Source organism: Pagrus pagrus (assembly GCF_965226575.1).
Source record: "Pagrus pagrus genome assembly, chromosome: 7".
Taxonomy (NCBI): domain Eukaryota; kingdom Metazoa; phylum Chordata; class Actinopteri; order Spariformes; family Sparidae; genus Pagrus; species Pagrus pagrus.
Window position 1 is genome coordinate 948,143 of NC_140191.1, and position 19,967 is coordinate 968,109.

General features: G+C 46.3%; 2 protein-coding genes across 5 annotated transcripts; both read left to right on the forward strand.

Moving 5' to 3' along the window:
• Positions 1 to 262: 262 nt before the first annotated feature.
• On the forward strand, positions 263 to 8,503 carry LOC311260242 (uncharacterized protein). 4 transcript variants are annotated; one of them, XM_084357843.1, is made up of 11 exons: positions 263 to 1,271; positions 1,388 to 1,463; positions 2,001 to 2,133; positions 2,220 to 2,331; positions 3,150 to 3,835; positions 4,355 to 4,672; positions 4,883 to 5,042; positions 5,385 to 5,686; positions 6,343 to 6,420; positions 6,528 to 6,708; positions 7,151 to 8,503. In XM_084357843.1, the coding sequence occupies exons 4-11, from the start codon at positions 2,268 to 2,270 to the stop codon at positions 7,768 to 7,770; spliced, it is 2,409 nt and encodes an 802-aa protein (XP_084213969.1). In that variant the 5' UTR covers positions 263 to 1,271; positions 1,388 to 1,463; positions 2,001 to 2,133; positions 2,220 to 2,267; the 3' UTR covers positions 7,771 to 8,503. The 4 variants fall into 4 exon arrangements, with proteins under 4 accessions (XP_084213969.1, XP_084213967.1, XP_084213968.1 ...); XM_084357841.1 differs by having other exon boundaries at positions 263 to 1,484; XM_084357842.1 differs by lacking the exon at positions 1,388 to 1,463.
• Positions 8,504 to 9,510: 1,007 nt separating this feature from the next.
• Positions 9,511 to 18,310, forward strand: tmem116 (transmembrane protein 116; the record flags this gene model as incomplete). The annotated part of the gene is made up of 11 exons (XM_084357573.1): positions 9,511 to 9,591; positions 11,966 to 12,012; positions 12,761 to 12,824; positions 13,414 to 13,545; positions 15,838 to 15,942; positions 16,439 to 16,488; positions 16,583 to 16,666; positions 16,753 to 16,888; positions 17,176 to 17,320; positions 17,411 to 17,490; positions 17,619 to 18,310. The coding sequence occupies 11 exons, from the start codon at positions 9,511 to 9,513 to the stop codon at positions 17,787 to 17,789; spliced, it is 1,095 nt and encodes a 364-aa protein (XP_084213699.1). The 3' UTR covers positions 17,790 to 18,310.
• Between the last annotated feature and the right edge of the window lie 1,657 nt (positions 18,311 to 19,967).

Consider the following 19,967-nt stretch of genomic DNA (forward strand, 5'->3'; position numbering starts at 1 on the left):
TCTGACTTTATTTCATAATAATATATTTGATTTCAGTGGCATGAAAAACTAATGCGTGATAATCTTTCTAAGAAAATCGCAATAAAAACAATTAAGCAGACTTACACATGGTAATGTATACTGGTATAATACATCTAATATTCTTACTAATATTGATATCACCAGATCTCCCAGCACGACAACAGCCGTGTTTCCATAAAGCATTTAGAAGAATGTTGCATTAGAAATTTTATGGACACGACAAAATTTGGAAAGAAAAAAACTTCCTTTGATTTGCAGCAGAGTGTGTACGCTTGCTTGAGGTGGTTTTTGTCTTTTGTGAATCAGAGTTACAGATTTGCCAAATAAACTCTGACATAGTGAACATTCAGCTCACATGACATGATCTGTCATTGCATTTCTTGGTCGTCTCCGGACAGCATGCAACATGGCCGATGCTAGCTGACATGCGACTTTGTCTCCTGGGTTGTTCTGTTTACTTCCACATCCGCGTGTGACGTAGCCACGTAGCCCACACCGCGTCATCCTCTGACCAAATTACCCTAACCCAGTTTATGAACACGCACCAGATTCACAGTTAGATTTTTTGTGAACTTTAAAAAACTTTGGTTAAAATTTGCTTGACATTTTATGTAAACGTGGCTCTTGGCAGCACCACAGTATCAAAAAGACGCTGAAACATGAACCCCAGCTGCATGTCAACACTTGGTAGATCTTTAGACATGAGAGTTTTGTCAGCTCGGTTTGCAATGAAGGAAACAGACACAAAACATCCAGAGAAAACATGGATGAGCAGCAGCCACTCCCCCTGCTGCAGTTGTTGCAGTTCATCTTCCGGCCAGCGGCGGCAGCACTGAGCGCAGCGCTGAGCAGCTGATGAGCGAAGAAGACAAGTTTACGTTGAATCCACCCGCTGTCTTCTTCGTAACTTCTGTTTTAGTTACTTTACCTGCTGCTGACACCGACCAGAACCGTCCTGACGGGCCGCCGAGGGGTTCGTCTTCCCTCCGGTGGGTTCGGATTTTTAACATCGAGTTTAAAAATGACGTAATTAGCGCTCAACGGCAGAAACACGCGTTTCGCCGGAGCAGCCGTCCAGGACACTGTGACGTATGACTCCTGCATCCGAGCTAGCGAGCACCGTTAGCATTAGCATCACGTCAAGGCAAAGTCGAAGCAGTCGCGTCCTCCTGGAGCCGCTTCACCCGTCAGAGGAGCCGGTTCCCCGGAGCTGCCCGCCTGGGTCCGTCCTCCAGCGGCAGGAGACTGAGGTAACGTGTCGGTGCGCTCGGTGACGTTAACGTTTAAGATTAACAAGCTAGCAGCTGTTAGCTCGACAGGAAAAATCATCTTTACATCTAACTGCGCTTCTCTCCTCTGATTGGAGGACACGCATCAGTCAACACGCGCACACGCACACACGATCACGGAATGAACATGATATGATGAGGAGACGATTCAGGGTCAGTAACGTGCCTCATGCGGTAATTATAAATACATGTAACCTCATTAATAATCCAATAATCCATCGATACCGTGATATGAGACTATATATCCTGTCAAATAGGAATTCCCAATAAGAAATCCTACTTGAGTCCAGAACCAGTCCTGTAGGATTATATAGTTTATACTATAAGAATCCTGTAAGACTTTCTATGTAATAATAATAATAATAATAATAATAATGCTAGTTGTTATTTCACAGGGTTCCCATGTGACCTGTGTTCTCCTGAAACATTATTTAAACTACACAACACAGTGTAGTGTTGGTAGTAACCTGGATATTGTTATAATAATGTAGATTTTTCTTACATGGAAACCAGTTAGTTGTTTTTAATGAGGTCATATTATGCTAATTTTAAGGCTCATACTTTCATGTGGGCGTCTGAGTAGAACAGGTTTTACCTGTAAATGTTTCTCAGGTGGCTGCACACTGTGTCTGTCTCCTGTTAACATCCTGAAACCCTGAAGTTCAGCTTTTCCTCCCAACATGACGACAGCCAGCACAGAGCCAGCTGCTTGAAGAAATGGCAAAACTGAAATTGGCGTGGATGAACTTTGACCTCCACTCGATGAAACATCTCTGAGATGTGACCTGGATCAGACCTGGATCAGACCTGGATCAGACCTGGCGTGAGTCTTAAATGTAGAAATGAGCTCAGTGTCTTCAGTCGGAGCTTCAGCCCTGATCGGGTTTGTGTCCTTTGTCTTTGTGTCAGAGGCCTCGAGGAGACCCTCCACCCTCAGAAGGAGCAGAGCATGAGGAGATGAATGGAGCGAAGGTGGAAGCAGAACAAAGAGGAGCGGACTGTCAGCAGCTTCCTGCTGGAGGTCAGGGACTATTTCTTTGACCACGCCCACGTTAAGATGTAAAATGATCCCGTCCACACTGAAACAGACGAACAACAGCGTGAGATTAACAGTCTGCAAGTCTGTCAAATAAAAAATGTAGAAAACACATTTTCCACCAAGCACCAACTGGGTGTGTAGACAGTTCTGTAGATTACATTTTAAACTTTTATATCAATTAATCATTTTTTTAATATTCCCCAATAACATATGACGAGCACTTCATTCCTCTTTACAATCACTGAGCATGTGAAGAAATTCACCGATTCACCTGAATAAAAACGTTTGGCACACACCAGTAAACACTCTGGAGCCTAAACCCCAAGTCTAACTGTATTTTTATTAAAGCTGCAACTAAAGATTATTTTATTGTTGATTAATCTGTTATTTTCTGGATGAATCGATCAGATGTCAGATATCTCAAATGTCCACAACCCAAAGATCTTCAGTTCACCGTCACAGAGGAGAAACGAAAGCAGAAAAGATTCACATTTAACAAACTGGAATCAGAATTCAGACTTATTGAGGATCAAAATAGTTGGCGATTAATTTGAAACTAATCGTTTAATCGTTGCAGCCCAAAAATGTGCTGGTCGGTGGATGTAGTTACCTTTGAACAGAGTCTTGCTAGCTCTTTCCACCTGTTTCCAGTATTTATGCTAAGCTAAGCTAACCAGCTGTTGGCTGTAGCTTCATGTTTACTGTCTGAGCATCTCACCTGCAGAGAGAAAGAGATGATGGGTTTCTCAAAATGACACAGATTATCTTCATGATGTTGATGTCAGTATTATGTCCTGCAGGAGACGGGAGCGTCCCCGACACAGAGACACCGTCCACACCAGAGAGCAGCCGTCAGTCAAAACGCCATCATCACTGTTCAGTATGCAGCAGGGAGTTTTCTCGTCCGTCTCGGCTGGCGGACCACATGGCCACGCACTCTGGCGACAAACCGCACAGCTGCTCCGTCTGCGGGAAGCGCTTCACAAAAAAGATAAACGTGGTGGTGCACCAGCGGGTCCACACCGGCGAGAAGCCGTACTCCTGCCCGGACTGCGGGGCCAGCTACGCCCAGCTGGGCTGCCTGCGGCGGCACCGGCTCCGACACGCCGCTGAGAAGCCCCACCACTGCTCAGCGTGCGGCCGCGGCTTCATTCAGCGGCGGCATCTCGTCCAACACGAACGGACTCACACCGGAGAGAGGCCGTTCTCCTGCCCGCTGTGCCCCAAACGCTTCGCCTCCAGGACCGGCCTCAGCGACCACCAGAAAACCCACGGAGAGAAGAACCTCTACTCCTGCTCATTCTGTGAGAAAGTGTTCTCCACGCCGTCGTCCTTCAGGGACCACGTGAGGCTCCACACGGGTGAGAAGCCTCACCGCTGCTCGCTGTGCTGCAAGAGCTTCAACCGGCCGGGCCTGCTGAGGAAACACCTGCAGAGGCATGCCGAGGAAAACGCTGTGGTCCAAGCTGAAGGACGAGCCAGCAAGGTGAGTGACGATGGAGTCATTGGAGAGAACCTCAAGGATTAAGTCACCCAAAAAGTCAAACCCACTCATCATCTCCTCCCTCGATGCTGATTGAAAGTCAGGTGAAGTTTTTAGTCCACAAAACATTCTCGTCTGCTGTAATCCAAGTCTGCAGAAGCCCCGAGATCACAACCTGATCTGAGGAGACGTTATTTATCCCTTTATTAAGCAGAAATCACCAGTGTAGCTGCTGAGGTTAAAGAGTTGGTATGCACCCCGTCTGAAGTGGGAGCACGAGCTCGGCCGCATGCCGAGGTCCATCACTGGAGCTCTATCATTAGATGGCAGCCAGATGTAATATCTTGAAATGTGTCCGTGTAGATGCTGGGGGGGGGGGGGGGGGGTCGGGGGTTTGAATGCATTCATTGAATTTGTGAAGGTGCTGAGTTCAAACTCAAAGTGATTTGTTGCCTTTTAACAAAAAGACGCAGCTTGTTTGTTTCTTAACCTAAAGATTAAATCTTTGTCTTCACACATCAGGAGGAAACGCTTCATCGCTGCCTCCTGTGCCTCAAAGATTTCTCCACCGTGGAGAAGCTGCAGCTGCACCTGCAGCTCCACCAGAGGGCGCTGCAGTTCATGTGCGACATCTGCGGCCGAGGTTTCAGCCGAGCCTCCCGGCTGAGCGAACACGAGAGGTCTCACACCGGAGAGAGACCGTTCCAGTGTGACGTCTGCAAGAAACGATTCTCCATGCAGAGAGTGTTCAGGAAGCACCAGGAGATCCACCGCAGGGAGGGACGCGGCGCCGCCACGACGCCTGACCACAGCTCCACGCCGTCAGACTCCGACAACAAGGTCAAGAGTTTGCTGCTTCCAGACCATAAATACTCTTTTATGTTTTATCGCTGTGAGTTGAATCTCTTTGGTTTTTGGACTGTTGCTCCAAACTAACAAGATGATCAACGTTTACACAAATGTTGTCTGTTACAGTTTAACTTCACAGTCACACAACTGAAATAAATCTCCTCACAGTTGAACTTATGACGCTGCTGTTGGTTGTTTCAGACGCCAGACGAGCAGCTCGGTGACGGCAGCGTGCCGCCGGCAGTCTCTGCAGGCAGCGGCGGCCCGAATGGGCTGCGGGAGCTGAAGGTCGACAACAGAAACGATGATGATGATGATGATGATGATGATGATGAAGAGGAAACGGTGCATTCACTGACCGGTCAGAACACCCAACATGCATCAGTTCATATCTCTAACCTAACTGAAACACTGTAGAGCTGCTCCTGTATATCAGCAGCTCACAGAACTGAACCAGAACCAGAACTGCAGTTGTCAATATGAGCAGATTTATTGTTACGAGCTTTTCTGAGCCCGGTTGGCTCCATGTTGGTGTTGGTTCTGGTGCTGATGAGACGATGTAGTTCACTGAGCGCTTTAACACAAAACTATGTGAGGTTTTACTTTAATGACCACAAACAGCGACTTTAATGACTTGATTAAAACACTGATCAGTACATCCTGTCTGAGTCCTGTCCTGAACTTCCTGCGTTGATATTTGCAGGCGGCGGCTCCGACGGCATGAAGAAGCTCCACGGCTGCTCCGTCTGTGGGAAGAGCTACACGAGGCCGTCCAGGCTCAAAGAGCACTTCAAGGTCCACACGACGGAGAAGCTGCACCGCTGCTCGGTGTGCGCCAAGGCTTTCACCACCACGACCAACCTGAGAGCTCACGAGAAGATCCACATGGCCAACAAACCTCACCCCTGCAGCATCTGCCCCAGGAGCTTCCTGAGGCCCTGCCTGCTCCGCAAACACATGAGGATCCACATCAGGGACGGACTCATCGCAGCCCCCGCAGACAAGGTGAAGCCTCGGCACGCTGTTTCTGCTTCATAATAAGTCAGGACAGGTTTCACAAAGTTAGAACAAAGATATAAACAAGTGTTTTACAGAAGAAACACATAATATATAATAAAAGTGAAGTGATCCCAGAGCTGTGCAGGAGAACTGAGCTCGTAGTCAGCGGATGTTTGTCAAACTGCTGCAGAACAAAGTTCCTCTTTCTCTGCCGCCCCTCAGCTGCTCGTCAGATCATAAAACTGAGCACATGTGATCACATATTGATCTGACGTTGGTGCAAATTGATCCTAAGAAGCAGATGTCAGTCTAAGCGTTCGTGCCAGGTGACAAGATATAAGTTTGACCTGCTGTGAGATCGTTGATCTGCTGAGTCTCACTTTTCTGACACAACTTAGATTTTGTGTTGTGAAAGTCTTTCAACATGGAGTATGGTGAAGCATTTGGATGAGGGCTGCAACTAACTGCACCTAAAAACAGAAGTTCGTCACAGTTTCACAGACGTCTTCAACGTGCAGAAATCAAACAGAACATCTCAAATGTTTCACATCGATTATCAAAATATTTGTCGACTAATTTTAACTTGGAGTCCTCGCTGCAGCTCTGATGAGGACGCGATTCTGTTTGAGTGGAGACTGATGAGGTGATGTGGTCTGTTTCAGGAGTTCTGGCTCAACATGAAGACTGAAGAAGAGGAGGAGGAGGAAGAGGAGGAGGAGGAGGAAGGTTCTCATGAGCGGGTACCAACTTCAGCCTTTTGATCGTCATCATGTGATGTGACCAGAAGAGCTTCTAAATACACCCTGAGGTGTGAGGGTGTTTATCATCTGTCTCGTTATGTCTCCAGGACTCAGACGACCTTTCTGCCCCCGCCGAGTCCTTCATCAAGTCTGGACCTCCACCTGGTAACCATGGTAACCACGATAGCTTGCTGTTGAGGGAGGCCCGAGAAGAAAACGAGGAGGGAGACGTCAGCGGTTTGATCAACTCTGATGGCGAGGAAGAGGACTGGAGGCCGGCGCTCAGCGGTCCGTCTTCGTCAGAGTTGACTTTTAATCACTAACGAAGCAATTTGTTGATGAGTAATCTGAATTTATATTTAATGAAGACAACAGATGTTACATTAAATTACATGAAGTGAAACAGTTCAGCAGCGCTGCTCTATTAGTCCTGTACTGACTTCACACTGCAGTGAGATCAACACACACGTTTTTTAAACACTTGTAGTTCCCTCCTACTTTTATTTGTTTAAATTTTTATTTGCATTCACTTTGTCTCCGTGCTGCTGCAACAGTTGAACTTCACCTCTGGGAACCAAAAACAGATGATCAGAAATAACTTAAGAGCTTCTAGATTATTTACACGATATCATCATGTGTATTATTAACATGATATCAATGTATATGTTGACACCTCGAGTACAAATTCACAAAGATGAAGTAAATCTTTCTCATGTCACGGTTCTCACAGAACAAGATGGCCGCTCAGAGATTCAGACGGTCGCCGCCGACGAGAAAAGGAAGCACAGCTGTCCTGTCTGCGGCCGAGACTGTTTCAAGGCGTCGGCGCTGCAGAAACACCTGAGGATCCACTCGGGCGAGCGTCCGTTCCAGTGCCCCACCTGCAGGAAGAGCTTCACCCAGCAGGTCCACATGACGGAGCACCAGAGGATCCACACCGGGGAGAAACCCTACACCTGCACCGACTGCGGCAAGAGCTTCACCTTCTCCAGCGCCCTGCGGCGACACCAGCGGCTGCACACCGACGCCCGGCCGTACCAGTGCTCCATCTGCGACAAGACCTTCAAACAGCAGAGCTCGCTCAAGAGCCACCAGCTGACGCACTCTGGAGTCCGCTACCAGTGTCCGCTCTGCAGCAAGAGCTTCAGCCGGGCCCTCGAGCTCACCTACCACGTGGACGTGCACTCCGACACCCGGCCCTACTTCTGCAACATCTGCAAGAAGAACCTGAGCGGCGCCAGGATCTTCCGCAACCACATGAAGAAACACGAGTCACCAAAGTCACCGCTGTCGCTGATGCCGCGAGCTGGACCGGGAAACACCGAGACCGTCTCAGAGGTCCGACACTGACGACAACCAGCAGTCTCTAAAAGACCTGTGGTTTCTCAGCAGCCAAAAACACCAATGAGTAAAAACTTTATATTTCATGAGGTCCAATTTTCTATTTCTCTCTCGTCACAGCGCTGTGGTTCTGCTCTGGTTAGGGTCAGAAAAACGTCATGTTTTGCCTTAAAATACCTGTTTTGGTCGCAGCACAGACTCAAACGGAGGTCTTATCGCCTGCAACTCCGCCAGCGTCCCTCCACCTGCTGACATTAGCGTCAGGTCTTAAACATGTCATGTGAAGGTGATGTAACGCGTTGGAGCATGTCGGTACAGTACGTCGTCTATGACTCGTTTAAATGTGAGCGTATCTGTGGTATCTAACTTCTCATCCTGCTGACTGAGCTGATCATTCACAATGTTTTAGCTGAGTTTATTCAGTGCTGCAGACACGAACACGAGTCCAGTGTGACTTCAGTGTTTGCTGACAGCACTTTCCTCCCATATGAAGGTCAAAGGTCAGCCTCAGAGCCTGCAGGGACACAGTGCCTTGCTCAAGGACACTTTATAAGGTTGATCAGTTAACCCAAAGATGGTTCATGTTTACCCATGAGGCCGTTCTGCTGCTACTGAGTGTCTGTATCAGTACAGATGCAACTGAAGCATCACGTAACTTATTTATAGTAGAAATCAGTGAAACTGTGAAGCCGTCATCATGTTTCTCCTCATCACTGTTCAATAAAGTGACTGAAACTCTAAACGCTCCGTCAGAAAGTCTTTTAAACATCTGGAGAAGAAAAGTCATTACAGCTGTAAACTTTTAAATGTCTCTAATCCAGCTGACAGAAGAATAAAGTTCATGTGACAGTAGCTCTTAAAATGATGATTGAACCGTCCAGGCCCCGTGTTTATTTCTTAGTTTGCACATTGATGGAGTCCTGATAGAAGCAGGTGCATAGTTTTAAATATGTGGATATTGTATTTTAATTATACCGTTAAATTCAAAATTGCTAGAGAGGAACTCAGTATTCTGTAACAACAGGTCTGGAAAGGAAGGAAAGATTTTGTACTTTATGTTTTGATAATTGCCTGTTGGATGAATATTATGTTTTGTTGTGTACAAACACAAATATCAAACAACATCAAACATCTGATCACATCTTCATCCCAGCCTGGTGTTGGTTCCGTTTCCTCAGCAGGGTTCGGTTCTCTCATGTTGAATGTTTGGACAAGAGAATCACTGAAGCCTTTCACTTCCTCCGTCACACCAGCAGGTGGCGCCAGCAGACGGGCAGTCAGCAGCCAGGTGAAGCAAACCAACAGTTTTCCTCCTCATCACACCTGAATGAATACCAGGAGGAACACAGTAATGTAAAGGAAGATGTACTCAGTACTCAAGTACTACATTTCCCATGATGCACCTGGACAGTATTCTTTCAGATTCTTTACTTATCGATTCTGGTCTGTTTCTGGTCCAATTCTGGTGTGATTCTGGTCTGAGTCTGACTCCGGTCTGATCCGCTGCCTCTCTGTCCTGCTCCTCGGGGGGCGTGGCCTGTGTGGGCGGAGTCAGCGTGAATAACTCCAGCCTCCTGAGTGTGAGCTGCAGGATAAAGCGTCCTGCTGTCAGCTGCAGGACCATCGGACCCTCTCAGCTTCAGCTGCAGGACCATCGGACCCTCTCAGCTTCAGCCTGCAGGACCATCAGCTGCACTCAGCTTCATTTTCATTCCCTCTGTGTTTGAGATGCACCTCACAGTTTCCAGCATGTCGGCTGCAGAGGGGCTGCAGGAGGCTTTTACCAACAGCTCAGAGAAAAACACCACCGGAGCTCACGACTGGACCGAGGTGAGTTTGGACTAAAGGGAAACTCCAGAAGTATCAGAGCCAGAAGAAGCAGAACAATATGTATTAATATTATTATTATTATAACATTATTAGTGATGACTTGTTGCAGCAGGTGAGGCTGAGCTCATTATAAGGACTGTAAATACTGCTGGGTGGTTTAATGTTTAATAATACGTCATAAATCATTTATATATTATATATTATATTGTTTTGTGTATTAATATTCTGAATCTGAAAACTAAGCGCAGCTGTCAGGTGAATGTAGTGAGTGAGAAGAACAACCTGAGTGAAAATAATGGAAGTTCAGTCTTAAGGTGCTTGTACTTTACTTGAGTAAATGTACTTAGTTACTTTCCATCACTGCTTTAAGTATCAAAGGTAACATCAGTTTCATTCTGCAGCACTAATGTTCACTGTTCAGTTTAGATACGAGCAGCTGGAGAGATTGTGAATTAAATAGGATAAAAGGAAAAACAAAGCGTATTTCTGTCGCTCACATTGTTTGTTTTTCAAACATCATTAAGCCTGAAAAAACTACCTCAAATAAAATAAAACAAAATAAAAGGTTTATATAACCAGTGAAGAAGCGCTGACACGTGGCTCAGAGCAGCATCATCATAACTTCTTCATATCGTTTTAAATGTAAAATCTTCAATTTATAAAGTGACTTGTAACCAGAGCTGTTCAGTCAACGCTCCTGAGATCTGCACACGAGGAAACGAAGAGAATAAAGTTACATTCAAAACTTTAATGCAAATGAAGGAGGTGAAAAACTTTGTGTCATGAGCTGAAGGAGCGTTTTTCATTTCGAGATCTCACTTCTGCTACTGCTGCGAACGGAAATGTCAAATATGACTAACGAGAAGCTGCAGGGACGTCAGGGACGTCTGGGTCAGGGACGTCTTCAGACTGTAGGGACGTCTTCAGACTGCAGGGACGTCAGGGACGTCTTCAGACTGTAGGGACGTCAGGGACGTCTGGGTCAGGGACGTCTTCAGACTGTAGGGACGTCTTCAGACTGCAGGGACGTCTTCAGACTGTAGGGACGTCTTCAGACTGCAGGGACGTCTTCAGAGTGCAGAGACGTCTTCAGACTGCAGGGACGTCTTCAGACTGCAGAGACGTCTTCAGAGTGCAGAGACGTCTTCAGACTGCAGGGACGTCTTCAGACTGCAGGGACGTCTGGGTCAGGGTAGTCTTCAGACTTCAGGGTAGTCTTCAGATTGCAGAGACGTCTTCAGACTGCAGGGACGTCTTCAGACTGCAGAGACGTCTTCAGAGTGCAGAGACGTCTTCAGACTGCAGGGACGTCTGGGTCAGGGTAGTCTTCACACTGCAGGGACGTCTTCAGACTGTAGGGACGTCCTCAGACTGTAGGGACGTCTTCAGACTGCAGGGACGTCTTCAGACTGCAGAGACGTCTTCAGAGTGCAGAGACGTCTTCAGACTGCAGGGACGTCTGGGTCAGGGTAGTCTTCACACTGCAGGGACGTCTTCAGACTGTAGGGACGTCTTCAGACTGCAGAGACGTCTTCAGACTGCAGGGACGTCTTCAGACCGCATTAAAACACTCAAAAAACTCAAACTGACGATCAGATTTGGGATTTTCACTGAAGTTTATGAAATGATTATAAAATATTGGGTTTTACTTTGATTTTGACGACAGTTAGTCATCTCAGCGCTTCACTCATCAGCTCACAGGTGAGAAAAGTGTCAAAATGGATGCATCAGCTCGCAGTTCTTCAGGTCAGAGGTGACTGACACTGAGACAGATGAGTTGCTGTGTTTCCTGAATGAGTGAAGCGTCTCTTCACTCGACTCTCAGGGGTTTTTGTGCCTCTGCTTCTTCTCTATTTGAACACTTTCACTCTCAGACATCTGCAGCTGATATAAATCTGAACTGATATTCTGACTTTCTTAACGTCAACGAGTCCATTCTGCCTCAGACGCTCAGCAGAGCAGCAAATGGGGATTAATCCGCCGCTGAAAATAGTCCCCCCACCAGCTGACTGTTTCCTGTCTGTCTGATAGAAACTACAGAGCAGCTGTTTGAGGAACATCATTAAAGATTAAACTACACTGTGTGAGGAGATTGTAAAGGTTTATATCTTCAGTGGGCCACATACAGGAACTCAGAATGTCATTAAAGGAACAGTTCACCCAAAATACAAAATCCAGTCATCATCTCCTCCCAACATGTTGATGTAAAGTCAACATGTCTGGAGCTTCACAGTAAAACAGAGTTGCAGCATTCTGCTAAACAGCTGAAGCAGCTGGAGACTCGATTACACTGGAGCCACTTGAGTAACCGTCACTGTGTGTGTGTTTAATGTGACGCAGCGATGTTAAACTGACCTGACTCTGCTGTCTGCAGGTGTACGAGGCGGTCCGGTGGATCCAGCTCGGCATGGCTCTGCTCAGGTCAGCGTCTCACTGCTTTGTTCTCCTCAGGGTCAAAGAGTCCGGTTCATGACTGACACAAAGTCCTGCAGCACCGTTCATGTTCTTTTGATTTCTGTATTTCTGACTTTATAGAAATATTATTTAGTAGGAAAGAAAATATTAAACCTGCTGTCAAGGAGATAAAGTTAATAAACATGATGTGCATTTATAGAGGTTCTGCCTTAAATGTGGATTTATGGATTCACTGATTAAAGCTTTTTAGGACGGTTGCTAAAATTTAGATTTAATCCTCCATTTTGTATATTTCAAAATAGTGAAGTTGAGTTGGATTATCCTTTTAATCAGTTTTATGCAAGAAAAGAAAAGAAACGATGAACTTAATCTGAAATCATTTGGACCAGAACATAAAAACATTGACTTAAAACTTGAACTTGAATCAAATCTTTACAGAAAAACGTTTTTTTTTTGTATTTTGGTGTTTGTCTCGTCCGGAGACTCTTCAGCACCAGAAACTTTTATTTCTGCTTCATTTACGCTGCAAATGATAAACAGGAAGGAGGTGAGAGGTCAAAGGTCACAGCACTCAGACAATAGGGGGAGGACAAGTTCAGTCGGCGTGAAGTAATCTGATTACAGAGTATTCTGAGAAGCAGCAGCAGCATGAAGTTTATCATCAGATCAGATGTTTACTGATGACGTCATCAACATGTTACCTGTATGTTTCAGATGCTTGATGTCATTAACACCTGTCTGATTCCCTCCTCAGTATTCTGGGCTCCGGCTCCATCATCGTCTGTGTGACGTTACAGAGACTCAGCCGGACGCCCGAGGTCAGTCGCTCCTTCCATTCTTTGTTTTTAACTTCCTGCAGCTCAGACTGTGTGAGAGTCAGGTGAGGGTGAATGTGCAGGAAAGATCTGCTGTAAAACACGTCAGGCCATGTGATGTGATGTTGGGCTGCATAAATAAAATTGATTTGATTGGTTTGAATTGAACGGAAGGCAAATGTTCATTTCCCGTATGTGTGACCGCGTGATCCAGTTTTAAACCCCAAACTCTGAGCTCTCCTCCACTCCGGGTGTTTATTCCTCCAGAAGCTCAACCGCACAGAAAGCCATATTATTTATCTGATATTTGTATTAAATATTCTCCAGAAGTCTGGAAGTAAAAGTCAAGACAGATCATGGTTTGAGTTGTTTCCTTTGCAAAACTTAATGTGAAAAAACACAAAATGTTCTGCAGCGTCCAGCAGAAGGGAAAGTCTCACTGTGTCCTCTCGAGGCAAAGTGAAATAAAATCAAAGCTGACGGGATCGAACGAGACGTACGCAGGATTATAGGTTAATAAACATGTTCGTGCTCATCAGAACCTCGCTGACACCGGCCCGACCCATCGCTGTGTGTGTTTGTGTGTTTGCAGCTGCAGCCTCTGTTCCTGCTCAGTGTGTCGGACCTGCTGCTCGCTCTCTGCTGGCTGATCGGAGCGGCTCTGTTCTCTCCACACTGCAGCAGCCTCAACAAGCACTGTCACCACCTGCACACTGTGGAGCAGGTACACAACACTGCACCACACACACACACACACACACACACACACACACACACACACACACACACACACATACACACACACACACTCGACAGGTTCAACACCTGAATCATCTTCTTCCTCTGAGCTCCATTAAAACACGTCAATGAGCCACACTGTTGTTCCTTCAGCACCAAATGTGGATTAATACGCCGCTGAAAATAGTCCCTGATAGACATCCTCCCTCCAGATTTGGTGTCGACTGAGTTGAAGAAAGTAGTCAGCCAAGTTTTTAATATCTGCTGAGCAGTTGTGAAGGTTGTGGAGGGAGGTCTGGTCTTTGGGTTTGATGGGAGGACATAGTTGTGTGTCATCGGCGTAGGAATGGAATGAGTGTTGTGTTTCCGTGTGACACCACCCAGAGGGAGCATGTAGAGGGAGAACAGGATGGAGCCTTTTAAAAGATCAGTAGGAACCAGTGAGCCGCAGACAGACCGTGAGACGGCACGGAGAGACGGACTGACATGTTGCTGGTGTGAGATCTGATGATGAGATAGATGTAAAATCACTGTTGCTCAGCTGCTATATGATGAAGTCCGACATGAACACAATATTTTGTGTCATTTTGTCGTGATGCACGTTGCCTGGACGAGTCTAACTTACTTATTCAGTCCATAATTTAATATAAATCCTTTGAATGTGAAACCGAGTGTTGCGGTCAGACTTCACACAGACACATGATCCGCCGCTCGAAAAGATATTTTTATGCTCATTTATTGGGAGGAAACTTTTGTGCTTTTCCACTAATGTGTGAAGATATTATGGGATTTCCATCTCCCCATAACAAGATAATATTTGTTTCCTTAAAAATCAACCAAAACAAGGAACCACATTCATCTGAGTCTGCCCACACATGGTCCTGACCCAGAGAGATGGTTCACAACTGGAAAGTCTCAACTTCCTCCTGAGAAATGCCACTGAAATAGAAAGCGTCAGTGTGTTCGGCTCCAACTCAAACAGCAGGCTTTACTATATTAAACCTGCTACAGGAACGAATCTCAATCAAACATGAACACAGCAGCAGAACAGACTTCTGCATGGTCCTGTTTCAGCCGATCCAGAATAAGACCCGTGACAGTCAGACCGTTGGTTCTTATTGCAGCAGAAGGCCGAAGCCTCTGTCTGTCAGCCGCCATGTTGTCTGCTCATCATCAAACAGCAAAACGTGGTGACAGCGTGCGGCGCTGCAGTGACGTGGCACCAGAGGAGCAGAAGAGCAGGTCGATTTTTATGACTCAGTTTGAATCATTTCATCATCGTGGTTTCACGACAGACTGTGAGCTTCGATTGTTCAGATTTCAGGGAGATGAAGCGTTTGAAGAAAGACGAGCAGACGTCCCGTGAAGGTTCAGAAGAACAACTGCAGAGTTTAAATGTGACTGATTGTTTCACTCAGTCACAAACAGACAACATGAGATTTACTTACATTCAGATTTAAACAGACTCCGACAGACACAGCAGCTGTCAGTCACAGCTGCAGCTGCTGATTACACTCATTACATTTAGTCCCTCCCACCAGCTCAGTGATTGGAGGATCAACGTTGTGACTTTCTTCCTATTGGACCAAAAACAGACGATGACATGATTCCCTGCACTCTGTTGTTGTTGATGATCGATCAGCTGACCTTTAACAGGCCAATGAGAGCTCAGTGAATGATGTCGGGAGTCGAAGTCGGGTCACCTGGATGAAAACCAGGAGTCCTGACCGCCGGACCAGAAGGGACATGTTTTCAGAACTTTATTGGGTTTTCGAATAAAAAACACTTTAAAGCTCAAGAAGATGTGACGATATATTGTAAATGTAAATGAACCCTAACAGCTGTGACCGGCTGGTCTGCTGGTCAGTGTGTATGTTGTGTATCTGTGGGAGCTGTCTCCTGGAAAGGGACCTTCACAATGGAGGTTCTGACTAAAGGAACAGTCCACCTCGTTTCACCTTCCAGTAGAGAAGCAGGTTAGTGAAGTGTGTACAGATCTACTGTCTGAGAGATCCAGTTCTGTCCTGTCCCGGTATTCTGAGCGGTTTTCCCCAGATCACCCGGTCCAGAACTGATCCTGAAGTGGGTCAGTCGAGTATGAAACAGGGCAGCGGAACCAGGACAGACTGCAGACTGGATCTAAACAGAAACACCATCAAACATTCCTGACCTACATTAATTGTTCTGACGCACCGACCCAAACACAAACAGGCTCCATGTCGAGGGCGACTGTTTGATAACTGGTTCTGACAAACTACAATCTGTTTGGTTCTGACAGATTCTGTACATGGCCTCCTTCTTCTACACTCTCAACTATGTGTGGAACCTGTACACAGCCATCAGAGAGAAGTACTACAGCTGCAGTAACGGATACTCTGTCCAGGTACACGCACACACACCTGCGACCTGGTTTCACAGGAAGTTAAGAGTCAAACTGTTTCTTATTCAGTGAGTTCAGTTTTAATGTTTCGTCTGTTAAAGGAACAGTTCACCCAAAAAGTGAAACTCAGTCATCGTCTCCTCCTGATGATATAAAGTCAGGTTCGTGGTCAGGTTTGGGTGAACTGTTCCTTTAAGAGATGGACTCACGTGTTGATCTGAACATGAGATCTGCTGACAATAATTCAAACGTCACACTGGACTGATCATTTATTAAAGTTTTATTTCTGCATTTGACTTTTTTCTTCTGATAATTCTTGAAATCGTTCATCAGTTCACAGATTTTTCTCCTCAATTATTATTTTCTGTTTATTTCCATAAGAATAACTTGAAACTTGCAGCATGTTGACGGTTTTAATTTTCTTGCAGCGTTTTCTGTTGTTGCTTCATTTTTGGGTGGACTGCTCCTTTAAATAAGCCTTTCCCATCACTTTGTCCAGTTCTCCAACAGAGTGAGCACCGCCGGCAAAATCCGGGCGCTGCTCTCAGGGTGAGTACAACCATGTTCTGACTGGGTCCAGTTTACATGGCGGCTGACACAGATGTGTTGACGGGCCGGTCAGTGATTCAACATGTGTTTGCAGGCTGATTCCTGTGATGCTGATGACGCCTGTGTTCATACAAGGAAACATCAGCCAATGTCAGGCCAACTCCAGCGAGCCGTACAGGTGAGGAGAGCACCAGATCGTCACGTTATCCGGACGCAACACTCAAAATATAAAGTCTGATGAAACGTTTGCCTCGTACCAACCAGGTGTCTGCTGATGCACACCGGAGCGCTGTTTCATACCTCAGAGCAACACCAGCCGATCCCAGTGTGCAGGTGGCTGCGCACCTACCGCATCGCCATCTTCCTCGCCACCTTCTTACTCACGCTCCTCAGCATCATAGTGAGTGACATGAAACATGAGAACACTTGACATGATGTGGATATGATAGAAATGATGTGCTATAATAAGACATGACATGACATAAATAGACATTATATAACACGATGTGAGGACTCGTTTTCATGTGAAAGGACATTAAAGGACATAATGCGCTATAACAAGATAAAACATGACATAACTGGACAGCGTGCTGTAACAAGACTGGACATAACTGGACATTACGTGACGTGACATTGAATAAAAACGTGCTGATGTATTTGCGCTGTGTGACTCCTCTCCTGCGTCAGGTGCTCATGGTGAAGGCCCGTCGTATTTACAGGCGGGTGGTGACATCATACGGTTACCTAGGCAACGAGCAGCGGACGTCCTTCCGCGTGATGGACCGACGGATGCTGCTGTACCCGCTGATCTTCGTCCTCTGTTGGGGTCCAGGTTTGTGTCTTCGTCCTGGTTCGATGCTTCATGCGTGGACGCAGCTCAGGTCTGTTTCTGGGTCTGACTCTTTCTGTGTCGTCTCCTCAGCTGTTGCTCTGGCATTTCTCCTGGAGGTGAAGCCCTCAGCGGGGCAGGGCGGCGCCGTGGTCGCTCTCTACATATCACAGGTCAGTAGACCCGACACAACACACAAACATACAGCTTCTTTGGGCTGAAGTTCATATTTGTGACTTAAATGTGTGTGTATAGAGAGTGAAGACATGTTGCAGGACCACATTGTGTCTTCTGTCCTCAGGCGTTCACCTCGGCCTCTCAGGGTTTCCTCAACTGTCTGGTCTACGGATGGACTCGTGCACGTCTCCGCCGAGCCGGCATGAGGGTTTTATCTCGAGACGTGGACACTCAGACGCCTCTGCTGAGGTCACAGAAGACCAGAGGCTACCAAACACTGCGCACCGTCGGCTGACAGACAGACGGAGGAGAGGGGACAAACTGAAAGTGGAAGTGAGCAGGTGCTTTCTGTCGTCTGCAGCAAAGACTCGAGAGAAAAGTCTGAACTTTGCCTTTCAGTGAGAGGGACAACACCGTGCTTGTGTCTCTGCAGCGGACGGTGACGTCCACCTCTGATCCTGAACCACTGAGGTGAGAGAAAAGGGAAGAAGAGGACAGAGGGGGAGTTTACACCAAGAGGAAGTGCGACGAAGGAAACAGGATTTGAAAAAGACGAAGCTGCATTTAATCTGCAGCATCAAACCTCACAGGTGGACTGAAGTTATTTATAGAGTTAACACCCGAGAACGACTTCAACTTCTTATATTAACTGATCAAGTGACAGAACTGTCAAGTCTGATACTCACAAAGCTTCTTCATCCTAAAAGTTGAGGGAAGTTTGACGTCTTAAATTCAAGACATCTAAAATAAGAAAGTCGGTCTGTAGATTCTGCAGCCGTCGTCTCCTCCTGATGATATAAAGTCAGGCTCAGCCATCATCTCCTCCTGATGATATAAAGTCAGGCTCAGCCATCGTCTCCTCCTGATGATATAAAGTCAGGCTCAGTCATCGTCTCCTCCTGATGATATAAAGTCAGGCTCAGCCATCTCCTCCTCCATGCTGATGAAAGTCAGGTGAAGTCTCATAGTCCACAGAACATTTCTGGAGCTTCACAGTAAAACAGAGTTGCAGCGTTCTGCTGAACAACTGAAGCAGCTTCAGGTGTTCAGCAGAACGCTGCAACTCTGTTTTACTGTGAAGCTACGAGACTTCACCTGACTTTCATCAGCGTGGAGGGAGGAGATGATGACTGAGTTTCAGTGTTTGGGTGAACTGTTCCTTTAAAGCTCCTCTTGTTTAATCATGATGGTTGAAGCTGTGTCACTGTACAGACTTTGTACACCTGAGGAAAGTGTTTGATTGGTTGAAGCTCTGCAGCCTGAATGGACTCCACATTCACATTGTGCATCAGGAGCAGATTGTGTCTTTGTTGCAGTGTGTGTCTTTGTTGCAGTGTGTGTCTGATGTCAGTGAACAGCAGAGTTGTGTTCGAGGAACTGAATGAGCGTCAGAAGCTGCAGATATGACGAGTCACTGTTCGCTCCTGAATGAATCTGTGACCTCAGAGTGTTTCAGAGTTTTCCCCTCGGCGTCGTCCTGCGTTGCTGCTGATTGACCGTGCAGAAACTCGGAGCGTCCGTCACACCACATGACCACCGCCTCGCTCACAGAGACGCCGCCTGACGCAGGAGCCTGAGCTCGTTATGTGATGTGGTGCTCCCTCCTGATCCTCCTCCGCCTCCCCCACAGCCACACTGTGGGCGTTCAGCCAGAATCTGCAGCAGAACAATGACCTTCCTCTTCAGTCAGACCTCAGCTTATCCAAAAATACTGAAGTTGATAATGTCGCTGCAGGAAGCCGTCGCTGCAGATTAATCCACACTGAGAGCAGTGAAATGAAACGACTCTGTTCCCTCCGCTAAAGATCCAGATTCAGAATGATGCGTGGAACAAAAACATGAAGAGGACGAGCTGGAGGACATCATGTGGTGACGGTTTTCATACGTGACACAAAGACGACGACTTTCCTGTTTTCATTCACATTCATTAGTTTTTGTGTCCTTGGTTGTATTTTATGTCCAAAAGTCTTAATTTAACATTCATGATAAAAAATACAAATTAAAAAGATTACTGACTCTTCAAGCATCTGTGGTCTCTGCTCCAGTCCTCAGCTGAGGTTCTGGTCTCTGCTCCAGTCCTCAGATATTGTGATAATAATCACAATATCTTTATATAAGAAGAGGTAGTCGGTCCAGTAATGAGCCTTTTTTCAACAGTCATTGTGCCCTTTGATGGTCGGAGGAGCACAGCTGATCATTATCAACAGAACCAGCACTGAGCATCAACAGAACCAGCACTGAGCATTGAACAGAACCAGCACTGAGCATTGAACAAGAAACAGAAAGAAATGATGGAACACTTTGTTTACATGTTGAAAAATGAGCGAGCAGAAGTTTAAACTTATTTCATCCTCTTCTCCATAAATCACTGCATGATGAAACCTTTATTGCTAAACTTGTCTAAATATAATATTGATCACCTTTTATCTTTCTCCAATAAATAAATTGATCAGGTGTCTTTTTGTATACGAGT